The sequence below is a fragment of the Meleagris gallopavo genome, chromosome 1 (assembly GCF_905368555.1).
Source record: "Meleagris gallopavo chromosome 1, MGAL_WU_HG_1.1, whole genome shotgun sequence".
Taxonomy (NCBI): domain Eukaryota; kingdom Metazoa; phylum Chordata; class Aves; order Galliformes; family Phasianidae; genus Meleagris; species Meleagris gallopavo.
In genome coordinates this window covers 192,843,126-192,867,579 of record NC_139404.1, presented here as the reverse complement: position 1 = coordinate 192,867,579, position 24,454 = coordinate 192,843,126, and the positions used below count along the sequence as shown (strand labels likewise).

Sequence of the window (24,454 nt, the reverse complement as noted above, 5' to 3'; positions counted from 1 at the left end):
AAGATAGGGATATCAGGGTGGGGACATCAAGGTGAGGATGAAGATATTGGGATGGAACATTGGAATGAAGATGGGGACATCAGAAAGGGGATAACAGATTGAGGATGGGGACAGGGGGTGAAGATGGGGACATTGGGATGAGGATGAAACATTGGATTTGGGAAAAAAGAGGTAAGAATGGGGACATTGGATGGGGACATTGGGATGAGGATGAGATGTTGGGGTGGGGACAGTGGAGTGTGGATGGGGACATTGGAGTGAGGATGGGGACATTGTATGGGACACTGTGAGGCTGGGGACAATGGGGTGAGGATAGGGATATTGGATGGGGATATTGGGTGAGGATGGGGACATTGGGGTGGGGACATTGGGTGAGTATGGGAACATTGAATGGGGACATTGGAGTGAGGATGAGACACTGTATGGGGACATTGGGGTGAGGATGAGACATTAGGATGGGGACATTGGGGTGAGGATGGGGACAGTGGGTGAGGATGGGGACATGTAGGAGGTGGCCACCATGGAGACACCGCTGGGACAAAGGAAGCAGATCCAGACCCACAAAGGGTCTCAGCGCGGTGTCCCCAGCACGGCACAACTGCCCCACGGGGTTTGGGGATAGGGTGACATTCAGCACTGTAAACAATGGGGTGCAGCACCCCAGGGTGCCCTTACAGAGACTCCACACAAGGCAAAAGAAATCCTATCTTTCCCAACTCTCTCTGCAGCGCCTCCCACGCCAGGATTTTACTTTTTTCCCCGTTTTTTCCCCCAAAACTCCTTTTGGGGGTGCACGATCTCCCCCTTCCCCCAACCCCCGGCAGGCGGCGCTGCGCGCAGGAGGGGGGGGGGAATCCTCCGAGCGTGGCGCTGACGTCACCGCGGGGGGGGCGGGGGGAGGAGGATGGGGGAAGCCCCGCATTGTGACGTCACAAGGGAGGGGGCGTGGCTAGCGGGAGTAGCGCGCCCGCGGGGCCGGAGCGTTCATTCATAAAGAACGGCCGCCGCGCCTCAATGGGGCGACCCCGTGGGAACCACGTTGGTGTCACCCCCGCGTCACCCCCGCGGTGGGGACAGGTAGGGGATGACGTTTCTTATCTGCCGGGGTGTTATTTGGGGGTTGGAGGGTTCGGGTGGTGCGTCTATGAGGATATAACATACAAATTAGGGGAGGTGGGGGGGATTTATTGCCTCAGCTTTGTCCCCAAAGTGTCACTGTGTGAGGCAGCAGCTGGAGATGCTCCCCAGGCGGCCCCCCCGGCTGCAGCCGCGGTGGGGATATAGGTCAGAAGAGGAGTGGAGAAAATAGGTTATGGAAAACTCCACGGTGGCCATCTGGAAAAATAGGAACTGGGATTTTCCCCCCCCCCCCTCTTGTTGTAATCTGATGATGGAAAATCGCAGCGTTTTCAGCCCTGTTCCCACTTCTGCTGGGATGGTGTGACCGGGGGTGGCTTCCCAAATTGGGGATTGGCACTTTGGTGCCTCTGGGATCACTTGGCTTTATTCTGAGAGTCAGTGAAGGGTTGTTATTCGTTCCCACAGCCCCATGCTGTTGGGTTTTGGTGGCAGAGTTGTGACAGCGTTGGGTTTCAGCCAGACAATCCCCTCTTGTGCTGTCCAGGTGGCCAAGCTGCTGTTCCCAAAGTGTTCCCAGACAGTCTCTCCTTGTTCTCTGTTATCTCTGGGAGAAATCAGCTGAAACCTTATGCTGTATGTGGAGGGGAAACCCTGCCTTGAATCCCTGTGGGCGCGCTTAGGTTGTGGGCTGGGTTAAGGGAGGGGGCTCTTAAGGGCTTGTTTCATTTTGGGGTACAAAAAAATCACATCCTGGGGCTTGTAAAAGTTGGGTTTCCCCCCACAAAGCAGCCAATTGTGGTCCTGGTGAGGCTGGATAGTTGGTCTCTACTCGGGGCATCTCATCATCCCCATATGAAGCTCGGTGTAGGGAACCTGCTTTGAAAGCAGGGGGGTTGGATCCGATGATCTCTGGAGGTCCCTTCCAACCCCTGTGATTCTGTGATTCTGTGAAGTAGAGCTGAGGTCCTCTGGGGCCAGTCCTGCTCCTGGAGTTGTCAGAGCTCCTCCAAATATATTCCCAGTGCCCGAACTCTCCAAGCTTCTTTGTGTCTGCTGGCTTTGGAATGATGACATGAGATGCACGGGGCCGGCTGGGTGCTCCCCATGTCCCAGCAGGAAGGGCTGAGGGGGAAAGGGGGAAATCACCCATAGGTGCTGATGCTCAGATCTGCCCCTATCCCACCCATCATTGTGCCTCTCATCCCCTCCATCCCATCCCCTGCAGGTGCACAAATCCCCTCATAGCACCCCAAATACCTCAGGATGAGCGCTCCCCATCCCATAAGCATCACCATACAGCCCCAAACTTGCTCCCCAGGGGGGATTTAACAGCCCCACACGAGGCTGTTGCCGATGCTGGGATGCATGGCACAGTGAGGGGTCACTGGAGGGTGCTCAGCACGGGGATCTGCATTGCAGCACCACGTGCTGCTGCCTTTTCCTGTCCTGGCTTCCCCTCTCCCTTCCCAAATTGTGGCTTTCTGTGGTATTTGAGGTTTTAGTTCAGTCTGGGATTGTGTGTTGCTGTCTCCATGCTTTGAGCTGCTCTCTGCTCTCGAGCCTCCTTTCTGCCCCCATGGTGACTGGGAGGAACTGGGAGACGCTTGGTGCCCTCACATCCTGACACCAGCCTGTAGCCACCCCCATCCCGCAGCAGCTGCATCCCAGATGAGTGATGCTGTGTGCTAATTACTCATTCATTCAATTTATAAACCACTCCAGCACATAATGACTCCTTATCAGCAGCATCACGTGGGGCAGCTTTATGGGGATGCCCCACTACACCCAGGGGCATTCAGGGATTTTCCACTTCATGACAGAATCGACTTTAATTATTTTTCCACCCGTCCCCAAGCACACACAGCACGTGAGTTGTGCCTGCAGGATGGTGAAGCTGTCGGTTCATTTTAGCAATGGGTTTCTATGGGGGGCCGCCCGCCCCAAAAAGGCTTTGGTCTTTGGGTTTATTCAGTTGAAGGACCCGTCACTGGGTCATCATCATCAGAGAGAACCCGCATACTGGGTTGGCGTTGTCAGAAAGAGCCCATAGTTGGGTCAGGGTTGGCAGAAAGGATCCATCGTTGGGTTGGTGAAAAGGATCTGCACATTGGGCTGGCATTGGTGGAGAGGACCCGTCACTGGGTCACTGGAATGGACCCTCTCATTGTGTTGGGGTTGGTGGAAAGGATCCATCGTTGGCATCGTCAGAGAGGACCTGCTCTCTGTTGGCATCATCAGAGAGAACTCACTCGTTGGGTTGGCACTGTCAAAGAGAACCCATCGTTGTGTTGGGGTTGGTGGAACGGCCGCTTATTGATTTGAGGTTGGCGGATAGGATTCACCACTGGGTAGGCGAACTGGATCTGCTCATCAGGTTGGCATTGGTGGAGAGGACCCAGCGTTGGGTCGATGGAATGGACCCTCTTGTTGTGTCAGGGTTGGTGGAAAGGCTCCATTGTTGGCACTGTTGTAGAGGACCAGCTGGTTGGGTTGACATCATCAGAGAGAAGAACCTGCTCGCTGAATTGGCATCATCAAAGAGAACCCATCGTTGGGTTGGAGTTGATGGAAAGGGCCGCTTGTTGGATCAGGGTTGGCAGAAAGGATCCATCATTGGGTTGGCGAACTGGATCTGCTCATCGGGTCGGCATTGGTGGAGAGGACCCATTGATGGTTTGATGGGATGGACCCTCTTGTTGTGTTGGGCTTGGTGGAAAGGATCCATCGTTTGCATCATTAGAGAGGACCCACTTGTTGGGTTGGCATCATCAAAGGGAACCCATTGTCGAGTTGGGGTTGGTGGAAAGGGCCACTTGTTGGGTTGGGGTTGGCAGAAAGGATCCATCATTGGGTTGGCAAAAAGGATCTGATCATTGGGTCACTGTCAGCAAAGAGGACCCACCATTTGATTGTCCCAAAGGACCCTCTGACTGGGTCGAGGTTGGTGGAAAGGATCCATCACTGGTGTCAGCAGAAGGGATCCACTTGTTGGGTCGGTGTTGGCAGGAGGGATCTGCTCACCAGGTCGAGGTTGGCTGAAAGGCTCTTTGGGTTGAGGTGAATGATTTTTTTTTTTTTTTTTTGCTTACTTAGAAATACATTTTTAATTGTGTATGTATGCATTTATTTCTCTTTGCAGTGACGCTCGGGGCTGGGCAGTGCTGTGCAGGGGAGGATGCCGATCATTTTGCTCCAAGGCAGGAAATACTCGTGCTGAAGGTTTGCAGCATCTGTTCCTTCCCCCGCAGAGCTTCAGTGCCTCCGGTCCCAGCAGATTTGGGACGTGCAGAGAAGGGCAGAGCTGCACTCAAAGGCCTTTAATAAGATTTTGGGGATAGTGATGGGGTCCTGAGAACATTGAGTGAGCGTTGTCTGATATAATAACAACATCGCCCAAAGCAAAGCCAATCATTTTGGGGTATGGAGGGAGATTTGGGTCCCCAAATAATTCTCTCCTTTGCAGCACTGGAGGTGGAAGAACTCAGAGATTTGGATTTTGCCCCTATGCATGCACATCCCATCCCAATGATAGCCTAGAAATGCTGATTTAGATGTTGGGATTTTCCATGTTCTGTTTTATTTTGCCCACTCTGATGACTTTCTGAGCACACACAATGGGGCCCTCGCCAAGGATTTCACCCCGTTCCTGGGAAAACTTCCAATCAGCTTTTAATAATTTACCTTCAATTAAATGCAACGAGACCGGAGGGAGTGCACTGAGCTGCACCGATGGCACTGGGGACATTGGAGCCGATGGCACTGGGAGAGAAATCAGTGTTCAGCTGCAATCAGATTTAGCAAATCCTCTGCAGGAAAGGAGTGGGATTGCGTGAGCAGCCCTAAAAGGCGTGGGAGGTGTGAGTGCTGGATTCCTACCGAGCTAAAATTGGGTTTCCTTTGGGTGCTGAGTCGCTGTGGGCTGTGATTCCACTGCACCCAAAAGGGCTCCTGTAAGATATTGGGGTTATTTTTCGTTGTGAGGGTGTTTTGATCTATTGTAAGGATAGCAAATATTGGGATAAGGATGCAAAATATTGGAGGTTTTGGTCATGTAGGTTGAATTTTGATTTGTTATTATGAGGTTGTTTTGTATTGTTTGTTTTTTTTTTCTAGTTGTGAAGGTGCTTTGCTCTTTTACAAGGAAAACCTCAAGGCTTGGGAAGTAATCCCAAACCCAACTGTGCTGCTTGGCTGTGCTGCAGCAAATGGGGCCATGGGAGCACTCCAGCTGTGAAATAACCCAATTCTTCCCCTCTCACAGGGTTATTTTCCAGCTGACTGCTCCCTTGCAAAGGCTGTGCTAGTGGATAACCTCCCAAGTCCCCCTATGTGGGCTTCTTGGGCCCCAGACCCAAAAGCCCTTGCTGTCCCCTGAGCAGGAATTAGGGTGGAGTGACACAGTTTCTTTGTGCCATGTCCCCACAGGTGGCCCCGGTGGCTGCAGAGCTTGGGGATGCGCTGGTGGCTCCTCGCTGTCCTGGGGGTGAGTACAGCCTCATCCCATCCCTCTGCACGTCCCTTCTTGGTTCTTCCAATTCTAAAACCCCAAACGCCCCCAAATGTCCCATTTTGCTCTGGGGGTGTCCCATGGGGTTTCCCATCCTGGGATTGCCACTGTCCTCCACCCCACATGGCCCCAGTTCCGTATTGTTTGCGATGGTTGTGCATCCAGCACGATGCATCTGCTGGGCTGTTGCAGAACTGGGGTGGTGTGTATCTGCTGCAGTGCACGTGGTGGTCTTGCAGCCATCATCCTGCTGCTGACAGGTTTGCATCAGCTGCAGTGCACGGAAGGGCTTTGCAGCCACCCCATTCCTTGTGACAGGTTTGCACTCACCATGGTGCATGCAGTGGGGGTTTGCACCCATGCCATGGTTCGTGATCAGTTTGCACCCACCGTGGTGCACGCAATGAGTTTACATCCATCCCATTTCAGTTGTCCCATTGCTTGTGGTGCATTTGCACCTGCCACTGAGCATGCAGTGGTTTTGCATCACCCACCTGGGACCTATTGCCTGGGACTGAGTTTGCACCCACCCCGTTGCTTGTGACAAGTTTGCACCACCAGGGAGCATCCATCCCATTGCATCCATCCCGTTGCGTTGCACATCTGCACCCACGCTATGAAGCATGCAGTGGTTTTGCAGCCATTGCATTGCTTGTGATGGGATTGCACCCACCATGAAGCTTTGCATCCATCCCATTCCCAGCAGTGCATGCAGCAAGCTTTGCTTCCATCCTGTTGCTTGTGACAGCATTGCACCCACTATGGTGCATGCAACGGGATTGCACCTGCCCTATCCCTCACAGTGCCTTTGCATCCTGTCCTTTGCAATGCATTCTCCCCTGCTGCACCCCACTGAACACCCCTCTTCTCCCCCAGGTGCTGAGCAGCCCCTGCATGGGGACCACAGCCTGCGAGCTGCTGCGATGCCCGCCTGGAAAGGAACCCATTGGGGTGAGTGTTGCCTGTGGGTGATGCCCCCACCCCGTGCCATGCAGCCTGCACCCCCTCACCACCCTCTTTCCCTCCCTGTAGACGTGCAGCACAGCACAGAGCTGCCGCCCCTGTCCCCCTGGCTCTTCCTCTGCAGGGGATGCACCGTGTGCCTGCATGCACGGGTGAGCGTGGGGTGCTGTGCACTGGGGAGGTGGGGGAGTTTGCATGGATACCCCTGTGCTCATCTCACCATATCCCACAGGTTTTACAGCCCTGATGGCCATAGGGAGCCCCAGGGCCGGTGCCTGCCCTGCTCTGCTGCGCCCCACGGCACCCCAGGGTGCACAGGTGGGTGAGGGGTGGCATGGTCAGCTGTGGGCTTTGGAGCGTGGGGCGACGGATTTGGGGTGGAACAGGTTCAATTTTATGGCACCAATGGGAGAACTCTGCTTGGGAAGATTCAGTGCTGAAATAATGAGTTGATGGATTTGGGGTAGGAGCTGTGCTCGTGGCACCAATGGTGGAACCCCAAAATCCAGCATGGGGGAATGGGGTACTGAAATAATGCAGTAATGGAGTGAGGGGGAACTGGGGCTCGTGGCACCAATGGGAGAACATTGCCAAATCCATCCTGGGAGGAGAATTTGATGCCAAAATGACGTGGTGATGGATGTGGGGTAGGAGCTGTGATGGCACCAATGGGGTAAATTTCCCAAATCCAGCACGAGGGAATGTGGTGCCGAAATACTGAAATGATGGAGTGAGCATAGGATCAATGTTCATGGCACCACTGGGAAAACTCTGCCAAGTCCATCACGAGAGGAGGATTCAGTGCCGAAATAACCCGGTGATGGATTTGGGGTGGAATAGGAGCAATGCTCATGGCATCATTGGGAGAACTCTGCCAAATCCAGCTCAGGAAGATTCAGTGCCAAAATAACCCGGTGATGGATTTGGAGCAGGATTAGTGCTCATGGCACCAACGGGAGAATTTTCCCAAATCTAACCCTGACTGCAGGCCAACGGCGAGCCAGGAGTGTGGTGGCACCTGAGGGACCATCAGGGGCCAATGGGACATGGGAGGTTCAACCAGAGGAGGCGGCGGCGGCGCAGTCGGCCGTGTTGGCCATCGTCCCCGTGTTCTGTGCCATGGGGTTGCTGGGCATCCTGGTGTGCAACCTGCTGAAGAAGAAGGGCTACCACTGCACCGCACACAAGGAACACGAGCTCAACACCAGCGGTGAGCCCCAGTCCATGCACCCAGAATTCTGCAGTTGCCTCTGGTTGCTGTTGAGCCCAAGTAGTTTGGGACCACAGAGGGATCAGAATGTGGCCCGGTGATGATGTTGGTTTGAGGTTGGTGTTAGGCGTGACCCAGCTTTGCCACCCTGAAGCCAACTTGATCTGCTCAAGCCCATCCCCATGGCGTCTGGTCGCTCACATCTTGTCCCAGTGGTTGGAGCATCCCCATGTCATCTGGTCGCCATGGTGTCCTATGGCCACGGAGAGCATGGGAACCCATGGAGAGCATGGGGCCCATCTCCATGGGTGTCTGGTTGCACTTATCTTGTCCTTATGGTTGGAGCATCCTGCTCATCCTCATGGCATCTGGTTGCCCCCATGTTGTCCCTATGGCCACAGAACATCAAGCCCATCCCCATGGTGTCTGGTTGCTCCCACGTTGTCCCTAGGCCCAGAGAGCGTTGGACCCATCCCCATGGCCACTTCTCCTCATGCCTTCTCCATCTGTCCCCAGGTCCCAGCTCCATCTACCAGATTGAGGATGCCAATGAGGACACCATCGGGGTCCTGGTGCGCCTCATCACAGAGAAGAAAGGTCAGTAGCCCCCCAGGAAGGGGGAAGGGGTCCCCCAATGGCCAGGGAAGGTTCTGCCACCCTAGGTGGCTCCTGGTGACTCTCTGTCCCCCCACCTCCAGAAAATGCTGCAGCGCTGGAGGAGCTGCTGAAGGAACATCAGAGCATGCAGCCAGCACCAGCGGGTTGCAAACCTGCCTACAAGTGAGAGGCTTCCCCCCCAGCTCCCCAAACTCCTCTGAGTCCCTCCAGCCCCACTGAGCCCCCATATGGCTCATGTCACTCCTTGTCCCCCACAGGCTGCATCTCCTGCCTCAGTTTCCCCCCTCCTGCTGCCACCAGCAGCACCTGCACACAGTGCATGGCCCAGCTCCCCCTTCAGACCCCCCCTGCACCCGATGCAGCCAGAGGAAGTGGCCCCAAGTGCTGCCATCCCCCACAGCCACCAAAGCCACCAGACCCGCCGGCGAGATCACCATTCTCTCCATTGGAAGGTGAGCACGTGGAGCTGGGGGGGTCCCATTTGTCCACCCCATATCCTAAGGTTGGGTGGGCTCACAGAGTGTCTCTGTACAGATTTCGGGTGTCCCGGATCCCCGAGCAGAAGCCTGGTGTTGGAGGTGATCCTCTCCCCACCAGCACGAGGCCATCGTGGCTGAAAAGCACTGACAGCCGCCCTGAGGTGAGGGACTGGGGGACAAGATGTGGGCTGGGGACAACGCTGGGGTTGGGGTCACGGGGGTCAGTGGGGGACCAGGAGTGGTCACTTTTTGGGGTCTTTCCTGGAGAAATCAGTGCGATGCTGTGTTGGGATTGGGAGGTGTTAACTCTGAAGCCTAATGAGGGCACTGATGGTGAATGCTCTGCAACTGAGGATATGGGGACAGCCATTCGTCCCCAGGCCTCTTCCAGCTGCTCTGGGGCTCTCCAGCACTGTGAGAACTTCAACATTAATTGAAAAAAAAAAATCAGGTGTGATTGGCCAAAACGGGTATTTATAGGATGGCAGAGGTATTTATGGGATGGCAGAGGCAATGGGGGCCAAGCGCAGGGAGATGGATGTCACATCCCTATGATCACACCCCCTTTTGCTCCCAGGGCAGCCCCTCTGCAGCCCGGTTTGGGGACAGCACTCTTGCCATGTGACACCACCAGATCCCTCTCGGGGCCAGCCCTGATGCAGGGTGAGGGCCTCAGACACTGCACCACGCGACCCCCGGGCACCACGTGGGGCGATGGCAGCCGAAATGTCCCTGGGACAAGGCAGGGCTGTCCCCCTGATCGATGTCCCCAGTGTGGTGGCACCAGGATGACCAGGGCTCTGCCCATTGGGCCCTTAATGGTGGTCAGTTGATGGATTCTTCATGTTTTTTTTTTTAAACATTTTGGGTTAATTTCTGGAAATTAAGTCACTAACGCATGGGACCCCTCCCTGTCCCCACCATCACTGCGAGCAGTAGCTTGGCATCAGCTCCCTCACCCCCCCTCTGCTGGCACTCCATTGCCCCTTCCCCATATTTATTACCCCTCTGGGGCTTTCCCAGCCCTTTGACACTGTTTCTGTTGTATTTTCTTAATTTTTTTTTAAATTATTTTAAGCCTCCTGGCTCTGTTGCTGGAGAGGATGTCATTAATAAACAAGCTCTGTTTTGGGGAAAAAAAGATGGGGTTTGGTGCTTTTATTCTCTCCCCTCTTTCTTCCCCCACCCCCAGTGGGGACACCTGGACATGGGAGGGGGGCTCTGCCCATTTGGGGACATCCTGACTGCCCCCAAAAAGTAGTCTCAGCATCGTTGTGGGGTTTCTAGGGCACCTGCTGCATGAGGTATATGGGATGTCCTCCTCCATAGTATGGTGACAGCAACCATTGATGGCTGTGACACTGCCACCTCAAGTGTCCCCATAGGCCACAATCCATCCTCAGCTGGAAATGCAGATGGTCCCTTGTTCATCGCACGTGTCACTTGATCCAGAGGTGGCCTCGTGGGGACAGTGACACCCAAAGGGATCCTTTGGGGCTGAGCAAAGCAGCAGGACAGCAGTGGTGGCCTTAGAAGGATGCGTGGGACCGCATGGGATCTGATCCCACATTGTGCCCATGGCTCTGCTGACCCCACAGAGAGCAGCACCCAGCTCTGTGCCTCATGGTGCTGAGGTTGGGGATAAAGAGAGTCCTTGGTGGACACCTTCTTCATCTGCGGGAGGATGGAGATTAAATGCTTGGGGAGCATCACCATGGAGCTCCCCCATGATTCTTCCCATAGGCATGTCCCTAATCTAGCCTATCTCAAGGCTACAGGACCATGCTGGGCCTACTGGGACATGAACCAACTCGTGGGTTGGGGTCCCTCAAGGCTCACTAACCACCTGGGGGCAGTTGGCCACGTTGAGATATGGGATGACCCATGTTTTGGGGTCCCTCAAGGCCTGCCAACCACCTGGGGTCAGATGGCCGTGCTGGGACATGGGAAAACCCATGGGTTGGGGCTCCTCATGGCCCACCAACCACCTCGGGGCAGTTGACCATGTTGGGATATGGAACAACCCCATGGATTGGGGTCCTTCCAGCCCCACCAATCATCTGGGGGCAGGTGGCCATGCTGGGACATGGAACAACCCATGTTTTGAAGTCCCTCAAGACCCACCAACCACCCGGGGGCATATGGCCATGTTGGGACATGGGACAACCCATGGGTTGGGCTCCTTCCAGCCCCACCAACCACCTGGGGGCAGGTTTGGAGGTGGAACCCCATTGCTTCGCAACTCCAAAAAACAAAACAAAACAAAACAAAACAAAACAACCCACCAACCCTCTTCCTTTTTTTTTTTTTTTTTTTTTTTTTCTGGAAACATTTTAATAGTTATCGAATGTTCTACATCTTACAGTAAATATCGTACAGTTACAAACTCTTGGCTGAAATCTGTCAGGGAGATCACGAACTGATCTTCAGAACGAAAACGGAACGGAAAACAAATGAGAAAACCCAGATTTACACTTCATAGTCACAAGCCGCGGCTGCGGGGCTTCCCAACGTATCAGTTCGAGGCCATGTTCCCTACACACCGTGGAGACTTGGAAGACATGTTTACTCTTTTTTTTTTTTTTCTTTTCTTTTTTTCTTTTTTTTGTATTTACGTGTTTTTTAATATGTATATATATTTTTGCTTAAAGAGTTCCAATACTATTTAAAAACGAGCTGATCCGAGCCGTCCCGTTGGTCGGAACGGGTCAAGAAATGATACAGAAAAGATGGATGGGGCACACGGGTTGGGTTTGCTCAGCTTGGTGCTAGGGCACGAGGAGGTTCTGTGGTTTTGGGGGGCAGTTTTGGGGAGCCCCCCCCGTGCCCCTTTTCCCCTTCCTCGCTATGTCTCCCAATGGCTGCAGCCCTGCAGCTCCATCCCAAGGATGCAATGCTGAGGCGTCGCGTTGGGCGTTTTCCTACAAACTCATCACATCCAGTTGGGGAAAGCTGCCATCAGATGACATCTTTTGCTATTCCTGTTTTCCAGACACTCCAAAAAAATCCATTATCACCTGACTGCTGGTGACTCTGTAAGTGCCAAATGGTGTGATGCCTTGCCACAGCTCTCCTTCCTCCCTCCCTTCCAGGCTTTCTGCCCTATATTTCCCTATAGCAGAGCAACATGGGGCCATGGGGAGCCAAAAGCCAAAGGGAATAGGGAAAAGAAAGAGATGGAAAGCAAACTGCCACGGGTTAAAGCCATGGGGAGGACATTAGGGTGACAGAGGCAGAAGGAACCGCAGCCCTCACTTGGACTGAAAATACTGATGGTTTGACCAAATAAAATTAAGAAGTGGACTTACGAGGACACAATGGCTCTTATTGCTGTCTTTGGCTGGTTGGATTTGAGCACTGAATGGGAGGAGTTTCTCGGTATCACCTCACTCCCCAGCCCCACTGGGGACCACTTTTTGCCCACCATGCTCCTCAAGAATAGCAAACATCGTCACCAAACCAAGAAGGAAAAAAAAAAAAACCAACAACTTTACATAACACCGTAAAAAGTGCTTAAATTACATACCCAAGCTGCAAAGAAGCTTTACGGGGTTGCTGCTGCCCATTAGAGCTGGGGGCTCTGAGCTATGCGTGGGGCTGGGGCAGCACAGGCTTCGAGTCCTGCATTGCAGAGCGTTGTAATGCAGAAGTCACAGGTGGGATTGGGTAACGGCCACAGCTGTGCTTTGATAACAATTTTCTTAACACTTTTCTCCCCTCTTCCTGGAGTTTTGCTTTGCCTCCATCACCGCCACGGACATCCTAACTTCCTCTTGCTCTGGGACAGAACATAGCCCTTTTCTTCCTGCTCACCAACCTCCACCATTACCAACCCAACTGCAGCACAGCGCTGCTGGCGTGTGATGCTTGGGTGTCCCCAGTGGTGCTTTGTCACCCCAGCAGTTGGGACAGCAGAGTGACAGAGTCCTGCTGGGTTCCTTTATCTCACCATCAGGAATGTCAACAGAGAAAGAGGCAGCACCTTCAGGAGCAAACCTTACCCAAAGAATTGACCCGAGCTTCAAACCACCCGACAATCCCACAACTCTGTCCCTCCCAGATTGTCCTCAAGGTGCCACAGGCCAAGGTTAGCAATGGAAATCCTTCAACACCTCAGATGGAAATCCCACGCTGCACCTTGCTGTCATGAAACGAGATGAGCTGGGGTTGAAGAACTCTTATCCCATGATGGGAACTGGATGGAGCTGCTCACAGCACAACCATTTCCTACTCACCCCTTGGTCCTACACTCGCACCACGCTCTACCCCATCATGGGTTGACTTCCCAACCTGCTTCTTCCCAAACAAATTCCACTGGGGAAACCACCCCGAAAGGGAATCGAATATCTCCCCAGAGGGCTTCCCAAGCCCCCAAGGACAGCCCAAGTCCCAGGACGGGCTCACCACAACAAGGTTCACCTCTTCACGCCATGACGGCACCACTGGGTATTTCTACCCAAGCACAATGGGGAAGATTCATCACATCTGCCACTGATCCAAGCAGAGGAATTAAAATAAAGCCACCTGACCCTCATCAGATCTCGTTTGTGGTAACAGATGGAGGTGTTTTCCCTTTTCCTTATAGCCTCAGCCTGTTTTGTTGAAAAATCTGTCATTTTTAGACCAAGCCTGAAATTCAGAGCTTTGATTAGGGGGAACTTAAAAAATGCCTTTAAAAAAGCACAGTGAGGAGGAGGCTGTGTCCATCTGGGGGTTCCTCTGTGCCATGAATGGCACTTCACCCCTCAAATTCAGCTTTTTCTCCCCTTTCAGCAGCACACCCCGCATCTTCCTGGCCGAGGCTGAGAATTCAGACAGCTCCTCCCAGTGCAGTGATGGGTGAGCAACCTTAGGGCAGAATTGGGACTCATTGCAGTGCTGTTAATTAGCTAACGACTTTCTTCCATCACGACAACGCGTTCCAGCACCGACAGACAGCTCCTGATCCATGGGCATTCCAACACTAAGTCAACAATATTGTGAGAGCCAAAAAAATAATAATAAAAAAAAGTATTTGAGAGCTCTTCGGTTCCTGTGATTTATTATAATGGTGGGTTGGTTTTTTTTTTGTTTGTTTTGGGTTTTTTTTTGCCCATGTTTAATTGCAACATGTTACAGTGGACAATGTGGTTTCCCTACTTCCAAACGTCCCCCTTCCCTTTAAGTGCTGACCCTATAGGCAGGGAGGCTTTCCAAAGCTAAATGGGGGCAACACTGTGATTAATTACCTCTTTTTTTTTTTAACTTTTTTTTTTTTTTTCTTTTTTCTCCGTTTTATACAAAATGAAAGTGCAACACAATGAACTACGGTGGTGGAAACCCTCATGACCTCCTCCACCCACAGCGCTGACGTTCAGGCTTCACCGCTTTGTGTCCTTTCTGTCCTCTGACCGAGGGCAACTGGAGCTTGCCTGGGTTTCCATTAAGAGCAGAAGAAGCAACCAAGTGACCCCCACTGACCTGACAGCCAGCAGCCTCCAGTCCTTTGGGGTCCCTACAAAGGTTTCTCTCCTTATGGACTGATTCCCATCGAGAAGGATCCAATTCCTTGCAAGGCTCTGGATGGCTCCTTGGGACCACTTGCAAGGATGGATGGATGGAGCTACTTTGGCACGTGGAGGGAAAACCATCAAAAAGCAAAACGATGATTACATTTTTCTCTTAGAAAAAAAAAGAAGGAAAACTTTTGTTTCTATGCTGTGTTTGGGGGTAAGAATTGAAAAATAGCTCCAGCTGCCTGCAAGTGCTGTCCGTTTGACTGGGACACCCTGGAGGACCCAGGAACAGCCTCATGTTGCCTCCAGATGCAGGAGATTACTTTATTGCTATTGCTGCTCCTTACCCCCACTATCTCCCAGCCCAACCAGCTGTCTCCAGGACTTGGGCTCGGCTCAACCTTTGCTGACCCCAATCCAAAGAGCCCAAAGAATGGGAGCACCTCAACCTCCATGAAGGGCTCCTCTCCATCCAACCTCCTTTCCCAAATCCCCAGGCTCTGTAGAGCCTCTCCAGTCTGGAAATCTCTCTTCTCCCACCCACAGCATCCCTGCACACCTCTGCCCACGAGCAGTGGCCAGGAAAGAGCTGCCCATGCTGGGACACAGCCAGCACGGAGCATCTCACCTTCCCAAAGGCATCGCTGCCCCTCAATTCCCCTTGCACCAAATGCCTCTGCCCAGTTTTGAAAAGCAGACCCAATGGTGAACAGTCCTCCTACTTCCTAAAACAAGCGTGTTACGTCGCTAATTATATTCTTACTCCTACAAAAGAAGGGATGAGTTCAGCATTTCACTGCAGATAATGCATTATCATCTATCACGACAGCTATCTGGAAGACACCAATTTTCCTGTAATACGTTAAGGAAGATTAAATAATTTATATTACCCAACTAAAAATACCCAAACCAAATTGGAATAAGCCTGCCTACCAGCGCTGTGCTTTTCACATAGTACCCTGAACATCAACCACTCTTACTAGTCAAAGAAAACCTAGGCTCTTGTCAACAACAACAACAACGAAAATAATAATAATAAAAAAGGATGAGAAGAACCCAAACGAACAAGAAGTGGGGATCTTTGCACCACTCGACTGGGCAATGCTGAAAAGTGAATATTCTGAGCTGTAAAACGATAGGACCGAAGAGAGAACTTTACTATTGCTCAGTGTCAGTATGTGTTACACGACTGATGTGGGTAGGGGAGAGGGAGGAGGGAAGGAAAATAAAGAGGCAGAAGATTAGAAAAAGCAGCTTTTACAAAAACCACTAAAGAATGCATAAAGTGACCCTTGCACTTTTTTCTTTTGTTCTTGCAAACAGACGAGGTGCTGCAGTCCAGTGGCTGCAGCCCCGATGTAAGACTTGTGTAGTTGCATACAATGTTTGACTTCAGATCTGGAAGAGAGCAGACACATTGCAGAGGGGTTAGGAGCACGGGTAGGGATGTTCTCCTTGTCCTGTGCACTCAGTGTGCATGAAACGCAACATTTGCTCCCAGGTAACGCCTGGCAGTGGGCAGCAGGATCTCTGCGACCACCAAGCTCAACCCCACCATGCCCAACGACCGTGTCCCCAAGTGCCACATCCCCACGGTTCCGAGGATGGGCACCCCACCACTCTGTGGGCAGCCCGTGCCAGTGCTTGACTGCTCTTTGGAGAAGAAATTCTTCCCAATGTACAACCTAACATCCACTTAGAGCATCCCCTGGGCAAGCAGCCTGCAGGAGGGGCCGGTCTGGCTGCTTGCCCATGGTTCTGTCCCCGTGTCCCAGGGGCAGAAGGAGGGGAGTTCTCCTGCAGCACTTACATGACTTGGCCAGTGGGTTTACCAGTGCGGCGGTACGTAGCTGTAGGTGGGGGTTCCTTGAGCCCGGTACGTTGGCACAGAAACTGGATGTGCTCCGATGGCAGTGTGTTGTGGGGTGGTCAACAAGGTTCCTGCAGTGACAGCGAGGAGAAAGGCTTGGCGTGAAGGTATCAAGGCACGGGGGAGGTGAGAAGGGATCGCTCACTCAACGCCACCTCCAAGAGGCTTTGGAGAGCCCCAAGAGAGCCCAGGGGCACACCAGGAGCATCCCCTCCTCTTGAGCCATGATACACTGGGGATTCCAAGTGAGAACGTGTGCCTTCAGCAGACACAAGAACGGAGAATATGGTCTCCAATGTCTCTGCTCTAAGAGTAATGGGGTGCTCGAAACTTTAGGGCATCCTACATGCATTAATCAGATCTGCCCACTTCTCAGTGCAAGCAACAGTAGTAAATATCTCCGAGTGGTTTTTGTGAGGCACAGGCTGCAATCCCTCCGTGTAACAGGGAGTCAACAGAGCCCTGTTTCTCTGCTAATGCAGATGCAAATGTGTGAACAATGCCTTTCAATTCAGTGCACAATGCTATGAATTGTTTTGCGAAGAACTGCTGAGGAAAGAAACACAAGGTTTGGAAAAAAATAAAATGGCCCATAGGCTTGCTCAGTGCCTTAATGTGTCATCAGTTAATCATGTTTTACCAGGGCTGAAATAACCCCGTGCATACAACACACAGGATTTGAGAGTGATATGTAAACCAAGGTTAATGCTTGTTTCATTAATTGTGTGCAGCAGGAGCAGAAGTGTCTTAACAAAGAGCTCGAGGGTAGAAATGCAACTGTGGGTGGAGAAGGGCAAGCTTGGCTGTTGCTTTATTTGTGGAACAGAGTGCAAAAACGTGTCCCTTTAGGGCACAACAAATGGAAGAGCTCCTCTGCGACCTCACAGCCACGAGGGATATCAGCACAAGGTGCAAATTAATTGATTTCTGCCTGCGTGGATTGCTTGGGTTCGTCCCATCCAAGAAATGAACCCACTGCTCTGGCTCTGTGGGGCCACAGGGAAGTTTCTTACCTGCTGACATGGCCATGGTAGTGCCAGCGACCATCCCCATGGCCACGCCGTTGGTCCGGGGCGCAGCGACGGGGGCCGGGTAGATGGCCGACGGGATGCTGTTGGGCTGAACCACAGTGGTGTGATGGATAACGTGAGGCTGTGCCGCGTACACTGGCTGGGTATAATAAGCTCCCTGTTTGAGAAAGGAAAAACACCACCGGCTCTATCATCCCACAGAAAGCCCACGTCCTGTGCATGTACTGGCACGGCTGGTCTCAATGGATGGGACACCCACAGCTCGAGCACGGCATAAGACATGGAGAGAGAAACCCCCAATCCACATTTTTTCCCATTCTCTAGAAGTTCTTCCAGCCTCCACCCCTTTCCCCAGGACAATTTCAAACAGACGGATTTATTTATTCCTCCAACGGGAATGGGGTTGGCATCATAAGCCAACCCCAGTGCCATAAGCAGGGAGGTGGTTGAGTCACCATCCCTGAATGTGTTTAAAAACCATTTGGATGTGGTGATCAGGGACGTGATTTAGAGGAGGGTAGTTAGGGTAGGATGGCTGTGATGCAGTTGGACTTGATGATCTTTAATGTCTTTTCCAACCTGAGCAATCTCATGATTCTATGATCATGGGTAGGGGGCATGGCTGCAATGGCTCAACTGGGTTGGACTCGATGGAATAAGCAGTCTTTCCCAACCTTAATTATCCCACGCTTCCAAGAAGCATGCTGCATGGTTTGATGGGATGAAATGGGGCTGGGTCCAAAATATGTTAGCTGCTGGCATGCAAAATGAGCAAGAGATGGAAGGAAAGGAGGAACTGTGGCCCCATCTGATCCCAAAGGTCCTGCCTCGGCACGGGAAGCGGGCAGACAAAAGGGAGCACCATATCCTGGGGTTTCCAAAGGGAGACAGAGGGGCTCTGAAACCCGGGCTGCTGAGACCCGAGGGAGTTGGAAACAAGGGGGAGAAAATGGGTGGAAGGAAAAGAAAGGAGCCAGGAGAGAAAGCCCCACATCCCATGTAATGGCGATCCCGAAACGTGAGCAGCGCAGTGCTGCGAGAATAGGGAAGGTCAGAAGGATCAGAGGGCTGAGAACAATGAGAGGAGATCTTACTGCAGTTTGGGACAGGCGTGGGAGAAGCCCTACAGGTATGGATGAAGGGGTGAAAGGAGAAACGGATGAACTATCAGATTACTTCTTCCTTTCAGGCTGATAGGGCAGACTGCAGGCACACTGCATTACACTGGGGAAGGGAAGAACTTACCAAGAGAGATGAGGAAGGGGACAAAATCAGCCAGAAACGTTTCTGGTAGAGCAGAGCATGGAGCAGCTGACACCCTTCCTGGGATGCAGCTGCATGTCCAGCTCAGGATCAGGACAGGACACAATTTTCCATGGGCAAATACTGGTGGTGGGTGGATGGTTGGGCTGGGAGATCTTGGAGGCATTTTCCAACCTTGGTGACTCTATGATCCTATGATACAGCCTTCCCCTGCCTGTGCTCATCTCAGCAGCCAGCATCTTCCTTGCAAAGTGCCTGTGCTCAACACCAGGCTCCATTCGTTCCAGCACAGCAGGGGTCAGCCCATAGGGTTAAGTCCCAGTGGTGGCAAAGAGCAGCCTGGGCCTGGTGACAAAACTGCTGCCAGCTTTGATGCCAGGTGATGGGGAGCATGTCAGGAACCAGCAGAGAGCACCTGAGCACACGTCCGACCCCAACAGCTTCCCCTGTGCTCAGCTAATGGAAAGTAAGCGGACAAAATGGAGCGGAGGAGATGCTTTGGACTCAGCCTGGCATGGAGAAACCAGGTCACGGCTGCAGGAGAAGTCCGATTTGCCATTTAAGTGGAAGGAAAAAAGCCAGGAAAGCTGCAGGGCCAGAGTGCTGCAAGGAGCTCATTATCTCCTGCAGGAAGGGGCAGCAAGGAGATTTTTGGAGGACAGCTGTCCAACACGGGGTCTTGGCTGTGGCGCATGGCTGGAGGCAGTGGCAATGCTGGAAGAGGGAAGATGGCACTGGGAGCCCAGCCAGGTGCTCAGGAACACAAATCTGGGCCATGCTGGTGAAGGTGACACAGGGGGCTGTGCCATGGGAAACAGAAGGGCAAGGCATGGAGATGCCACTGGAATGGGAACCCCGAGCTCATGTATGACATTGACGGCTGAGCCCCAACATCCAGGTGTGGGATTTTGGGAGGAAAGGACTCCAGGGAAGACATCAGGTGGCGGTGGGAGATGCAGAGTGAAGCACGTACCTGGGTGTACAGGTTCTGCTGTGGGTAGGCACTTCTGATGGGGTACATAGCAGTTTGGTACGGATTCGGAGACGGAGAGTAGGGAGGAGGCGCGTTGTTACTCTGGGTCGGTGGGACCTTGTAGGGAGTCCCCGCAGTGTACCCTGGCAAAGAAAGACCAAAGCAAAGGGGGTGAGGGGGAGGTTTACTGCTGGTGAGACAGCCACAGGGCTTACAACTTCGGCCCCAGGTCCTGCTGCCCCCTGGGGCTTGGCTGGGAAAGATGCTGTTGGTAGGAGGGATGCAGCTGCAGCATCACTTAGAGCGAAGGGGATGGACTATGGGGCAACAGGGAGCCTTATTAGGGGGGAAAACAGCCTCACAGCTGAGAGAAGCTGCCAAGGGCAGCACCAGCATCACAAACATCCCATCCCCATGCTCACAAACCACTGCAACCACTGCCACCCAGTGCAGGACCCTTCCTCTGGCTCTTCCCTCTGCAAAATAGGGCATCCAGCCCCAAATCCACTGCCTGGAGGTGTTCAGCTGTCAGCAGCATTCCGAGGGCTGGATACGGCTGTTCTTGCCTGGAAAGGGCTGCAATCTGTCCTCCAAATTGCTGCCTACATGTGGTCGATGAGCACCCAACGTCTCTGCATAAAAAAGGCAATGCATGACCCCACAGGACTCCATGCAGCCTGAGGCTGCAGAATCAGACCCACCTGCATGTCTCAATAGCTCTAGTTCCTGAAATTAAGTTTCTTCCCTTCTCTCCTCCCCATGTTTTTGTCCTCTCACCTTTCCTGCTAGGGGTGCAGAGAATAAAAGAACTTCACTGCTGTGGGATCTCGCTTCACAGGGCAGCACTGCTGTCACATCCCCCCAAAAATCAGCAAGAGGAGGGGAAAGGTTCTCCTTCCATTCAGCTGTGGGGCTGTGCCACCCAGTTTCTCTCCAGATATGTTAGCAGAGAGCAAGCTTTGTAGCTGCATGGCATTGTCAGTGTTTAAGCAACCAGAAAGCAAATACCCAAACCCACAAACCCACTATGTTAGTCCCTTCATGTCCCTAAGAACCTACTGGGGATGTGAGGCTTGTTTATCACCACCAAAAGAGTTCCTGTGCCTCCAAAGGTCCCCTTGTGACAACAGCTGCTCCTCCAATACCTCTGTATCTGCAGGCTCTGTGCATTGGTGACGAGAGCAGCAAGTCTGCTCCGTGGCCATCAGGAAAAACCATTAGCTCTGTAGTGAGTGCACGTTGCTGAGCTCTAAGGAAAGCATTTGATATGTGCTGAGCTAATGAATTAAAGTAAACGATCCGTTCCAAAATGAGGAAATCCATCCCAAGCAACATGGGGAAATCCATCCCAAACAAAGGACACCGTGATCATATCAGCTGAGCTGGCACCTGCTGACCATGGTGGAGCAAGGAGATGCTGGAGGATTGATTCTCTATTTTTTGTGTTTCCATTCCAGGTGAGAGTTCTCTCCGAGGCTCCAACGCCTCAATGGTTATTTTGGAGGAAGATCCCATGATTCCTATGTGCACATCTGTGCTGAAGAAAAGGGCAGATGTGGCACTTGGGGACACAGTTGGTGGGGATGGGTTGGGGTTGGGTTGGGGGATGGGTTGGGGTTGGGTTGGGGTTGGGTTGGGGGTTGGGTTGGTTGGGTTGGGTTGGGTTGGGTTGGGGTTGGGTTGGGGTTGGGTTGGAGTTGGATTGAGGTTGGGTTGGGGCATGGGTTGGGGTTGGGTTGGGGTTGGGTTGGGGTTGGGTTGGGGTTGGGGTTGGGTTTGGGTTGGGTTGGGGGATGGGTTGGGGTTGGGTTGGGGTTGGGTTGGGGTTGGGTGGGGGATGGGTTGGGGTTGGGTTGGGGTTGGGTTGGAGTTGGACTTGGGGTTCTTGGAGGTTTTTCCAACCTCAGTGACTCTGATTCTATGATTCTACTTCTGAAGTCTCAGTGGCTTTGAGGCCACTCTTGCAGTGGAGGACAAGAAGGAACTCAGTCTGTTGATGCCATATAAGGAACAGATCCCACTGGTGGGACAACACTGAATAACATGGTTTAGTGTGAAATACTGGTGGTAGGTGGATGGATGGACTGGATGATCTTGGAGGTCTTTTCCAACCTTGGTGATTCTATGATTCTATGATTCTCCAGGGCTAAATTGGGGGAAAATCCTCAAGAATTCTTAAAGCTGTGCTTTAAGTCATCTTTGAGGGCAGACGGAGCCCATGGGACCCAAACATTGAGTAGGATGGGGAGGAGAAGTTCAAGGCTCAGCAGAGTGGTAACACACCCCAACACTCAGACATAATGAACCCATTAGCACTCAACACAGCAATTAATGAAGGACAAGATTTCAAGTTTGCTAATACTCAGTGTGAAGATAGCAAGGAGTTTTCCAGGGACTGCGAACAGCATCTTGCGGCCTTCCGACTGCTGCAGATTTGGAATAGAAGTGGTAATTAAACAGAAAGGGTCTGATTCCCTTCCTGAGACTCATAGCAGAGTGCAGAACGGAATGGAATAGAGAGGGGGAACCCTGTGCTGGAGCTTCCATGTGCTGGAGGGTCCATGGGGAGAACTCCATCCTGTTGTAGGACCATCATGAGGAGCTGTAGGGCAGCAAGGAGCTGTACGGTGATGAGGAGCTGTAGGGCCACCATGAGGAGGTACAGGGCCATGAGGAGCTCTAGAGCCATGAGGGACTTTAGGGACACCATGAGGAGTTGTAGGGCCATGAGGAGCTGTAAGGCCACCACAAGTAGCTGTAGAGTCACCATGAGGAGATGTGGGGCCAGGAGGAATTGTAGGACCATGAGGATTTGTAGGGCCATAAGGAGCTGTAGGGCCATCACGAGGAGCTGTAAGGCCACCACAAGGAGCTGTAGGACCATGAGGAGTTGTAGGGTCATGAAGAGCCTTAGGACCACGAGGAGCTGTAGGGCCACAAGGCCAACCCTCAGCCCACTCCGAATGCAGACACTGGAGCTTGCTGCAGTTTCCCCACTGCTGAATCACAATTTAACTGCTATATTAAAAAAGGTGTTAAACAGAACATCCTATGCAGATGCAACCTTCCTCGCTTATAAATCAAGGGGGGAAAAAAGCAAGCAATCCACACTGGTTTGCAGGTAAAAGCAGCTCATAGCCAAGTTTTAATGTCACATAATGATTTGTGCTCCTCTCAGAAACGCATGTCTGACAGCTAATTTTAAAGCCTAATTATGACAACCTATCACCTTAGGAGGATTAGGAGTTCACCCAGCCTGTGCTGTGGTTCCACAGAGGGCTGGGATTTTAATAAAAAGCAATAGCAAGCGTAGGAGCTCCAGCTCCTATTAAAATTGCTGATTAAATCCCTCACACCACCCCAGAAATCTCAACCCCATGGATCCCACAGTGCAGAATCGCACTGAATTGCACAGATTTTTATCCTAAGGGTGATGGGGAATGAGGGGAGATGAGGATGAAAGCTCCGTGCTGAGTTCTGCACCATTCACCCCAGGAACACGACTGCAGAATGTGATGCTTTCCTGATGATGCCCATGGGAAGCTCTTAAGGTCTGGAGTACAGCACTGTGGGGGTGGCTGAGAGGACTGGGATGGGTCAGTGTGGAGGACAGGAGCTCAGGGGAGACCTTATGGCCCTACAACTCCTGAAAGGAGGTTGTGGTGGGGGGAGGGATCAGCTCCCAGGTAACAGAAACAGAGCTGGAAGGCCATGAAGGGCTGTAGGGTCATGAGGGGCTGTAGGGCCACAAGGGGCTGTAGGGCCATGAGGGGCTGTAGGGCCAGGAGGGCTGTAGGGCCAAGAGGGGCTGTAGGACCCCATTTCCCATTTCCCCATTCCTGTCCTCACCCCTTTGCTCACCCAACCCCATTGCTTCCATCACTGCCACCAAGGCTCCTCACCACCTCCTTCATCCCACACTTTTCCCCCAAATCCTTTCCTACTTCAGTACTTCAGCTCTTGTTCCCCTTGATTTTAAGGGAGGAATCTCAACCGCAGCAGCACAATAGGGAGGAAAATCACATCCAGCCATGTGCTGAACTGCAAGGGAAAACTGCTGAGTGATACCTCAGCTTCTACCAGTTACACTCTGAGATTTAAAAAAAACTCACCATTTGGGCCACTGAAATTAGGATGCAGAGCCCACATCCCATGATGGGGTTACAGTCCCTGCTACACAGAATGACAGGGACACCCCTTTTCCAAAAGAAAGACTTCCCAACACCCAAATCTCCTATAGGTATGACAGCAGACACCCTGTGATGGGTATTTCACCCACATGAGATGCTCTGCAGCCTTGCAGAGGGTCACTGAACATCAGAACTAAACCCTCCAGCACAAAACAACTGAGAAAAACCCCAGAAGAAAAGGTTTATTTACTGAATGCTGCAGAAGAAGCCTGGTAGGTTCTGTTCTCGGTCCCAGTGTCCACTGGGAGGTGGAAGGTGCCCTCTGTGGCACAGGAGGAGGAGGTCTGTGGCCAGGCTTGCTTCATCAGAAGTGTAGCTTGAGTGAGAAAGAAGAGAAACATTAGAGCAAGGAAGACATGGCCATCCCCATTCATGGCCCACTGGAACCGCTCTGCTGCCCTCCTCCTTTATTTCCCTCTTTTAGGACAAATACATGTAGGAATTTCATAGTGGGGTATCCCATGGTGGGATGGTTTGTGCAGCGTGTCGTAGTGAACTCATCACCTCCTCCATATAGCCCAACACCTCTTCCACAAAACCCATCACCTCCTCCATAAAACCCAACTCCTCTTCCACAAAATCCATCACCTCCTCCATAAAACCCAACACCTCTTCCACAAAACCCATCACCTCCTCCATATAGCCCAACACCTCTTCCACAAAACCCATCACCTCCTCCATAAAACCCAACACCTCTTCCACAAAACCCATCACCTCCTCCATATAGCCCAACACCTCTTCCACAAAACCCATTACCTCTTCCACAAAACCCAAC

At 52.3% G+C, this 24,454-nt stretch overlaps 2 protein-coding genes across 8 annotated transcripts in view; one reads left to right on the top strand and one right to left on the bottom strand.

Annotated features, from left to right (window-relative positions):
• Window positions 1-917: 917 nt before the first annotated feature.
• On the top strand, window positions 918-14,804 carry RELT (RELT TNF receptor). Of its 6 annotated transcripts, none has more exons than XM_085216641.1 (12): window positions 918-1,077; window positions 4,220-4,299; window positions 5,506-5,563; window positions 6,464-6,538; window positions 6,620-6,702; window positions 6,783-6,868; window positions 7,539-7,760; window positions 8,277-8,357; window positions 8,459-8,540; window positions 8,636-8,830; window positions 8,913-9,018; window positions 14,148-14,804. In XM_085216641.1, exons 3-12 carry the CDS (start codon window positions 5,534-5,536, stop codon window positions 14,205-14,207), a joined length of 1,020 nt encoding a protein of 339 aa, XP_085072767.1. In that variant the 5' UTR covers window positions 918-1,077; window positions 4,220-4,299; window positions 5,506-5,533; the 3' UTR covers window positions 14,208-14,804. The 6 variants fall into 6 exon arrangements, with proteins under 6 accessions (XP_085072767.1, XP_085072770.1, XP_085072771.1 ...); XM_085216644.1 differs by lacking the exon at window positions 14,148-14,804 and adding an exon at window positions 11,850-13,877; XM_085216645.1 differs by lacking the exon at window positions 14,148-14,804 and adding an exon at window positions 11,223-13,877.
• Window positions 14,805-15,488: 684 nt separating this feature from the next.
• FAM168A (family with sequence similarity 168 member A) overlaps window positions 15,489-24,454 on the bottom strand; it is a 146,134-nt gene continuing 137,168 nt past the window's right edge. The window contains exons 5-9 of one of the 2 annotated variants that reach the window (XM_085216646.1): window positions 23,870-23,995; window positions 19,490-19,632; window positions 17,236-17,410; window positions 16,163-16,293; window positions 15,489-15,750 (exon numbers count right to left, since the gene is read on the bottom strand). In XM_085216646.1, the coding sequence (XP_085072772.1) occupies window positions 16,181-16,293; window positions 17,236-17,410; window positions 19,490-19,632; window positions 23,870-23,995 (557 nt within the window). In that variant the 3' untranslated portion in view covers window positions 15,489-15,750; window positions 16,163-16,180. The remainder of the gene's footprint in view (window positions 15,751-16,162; window positions 16,294-17,235; window positions 17,411-19,489; window positions 19,633-23,869; window positions 23,996-24,454) is intronic. The other variant, XM_085216647.1, reaches the window with a different exon arrangement.

What these genes read in the sequence shown, in the direction of transcription:
- RELT (XM_085216641.1), top strand. Translation starts at nt 5,534, where the DNA reads ATGCGCTGGTGGCTCCTCGCTGTCCTGGGG. An exon ending in CTGGAAAGGAACCCATTGGG is followed by an intron (nt 6,539 to 6,619) that starts GTGAGTGTTGCC and finishes CCCTCCCTGTAG; the next exon opens with ACGTGCAGCACAGCACAGAG. An exon ending in ACACGAGCTCAACACCAGCG is followed by an intron (nt 7,761 to 8,276) that starts GTGAGCCCCAGT and finishes ATCTGTCCCCAG; the next exon opens with GTCCCAGCTCCATCTACCAG.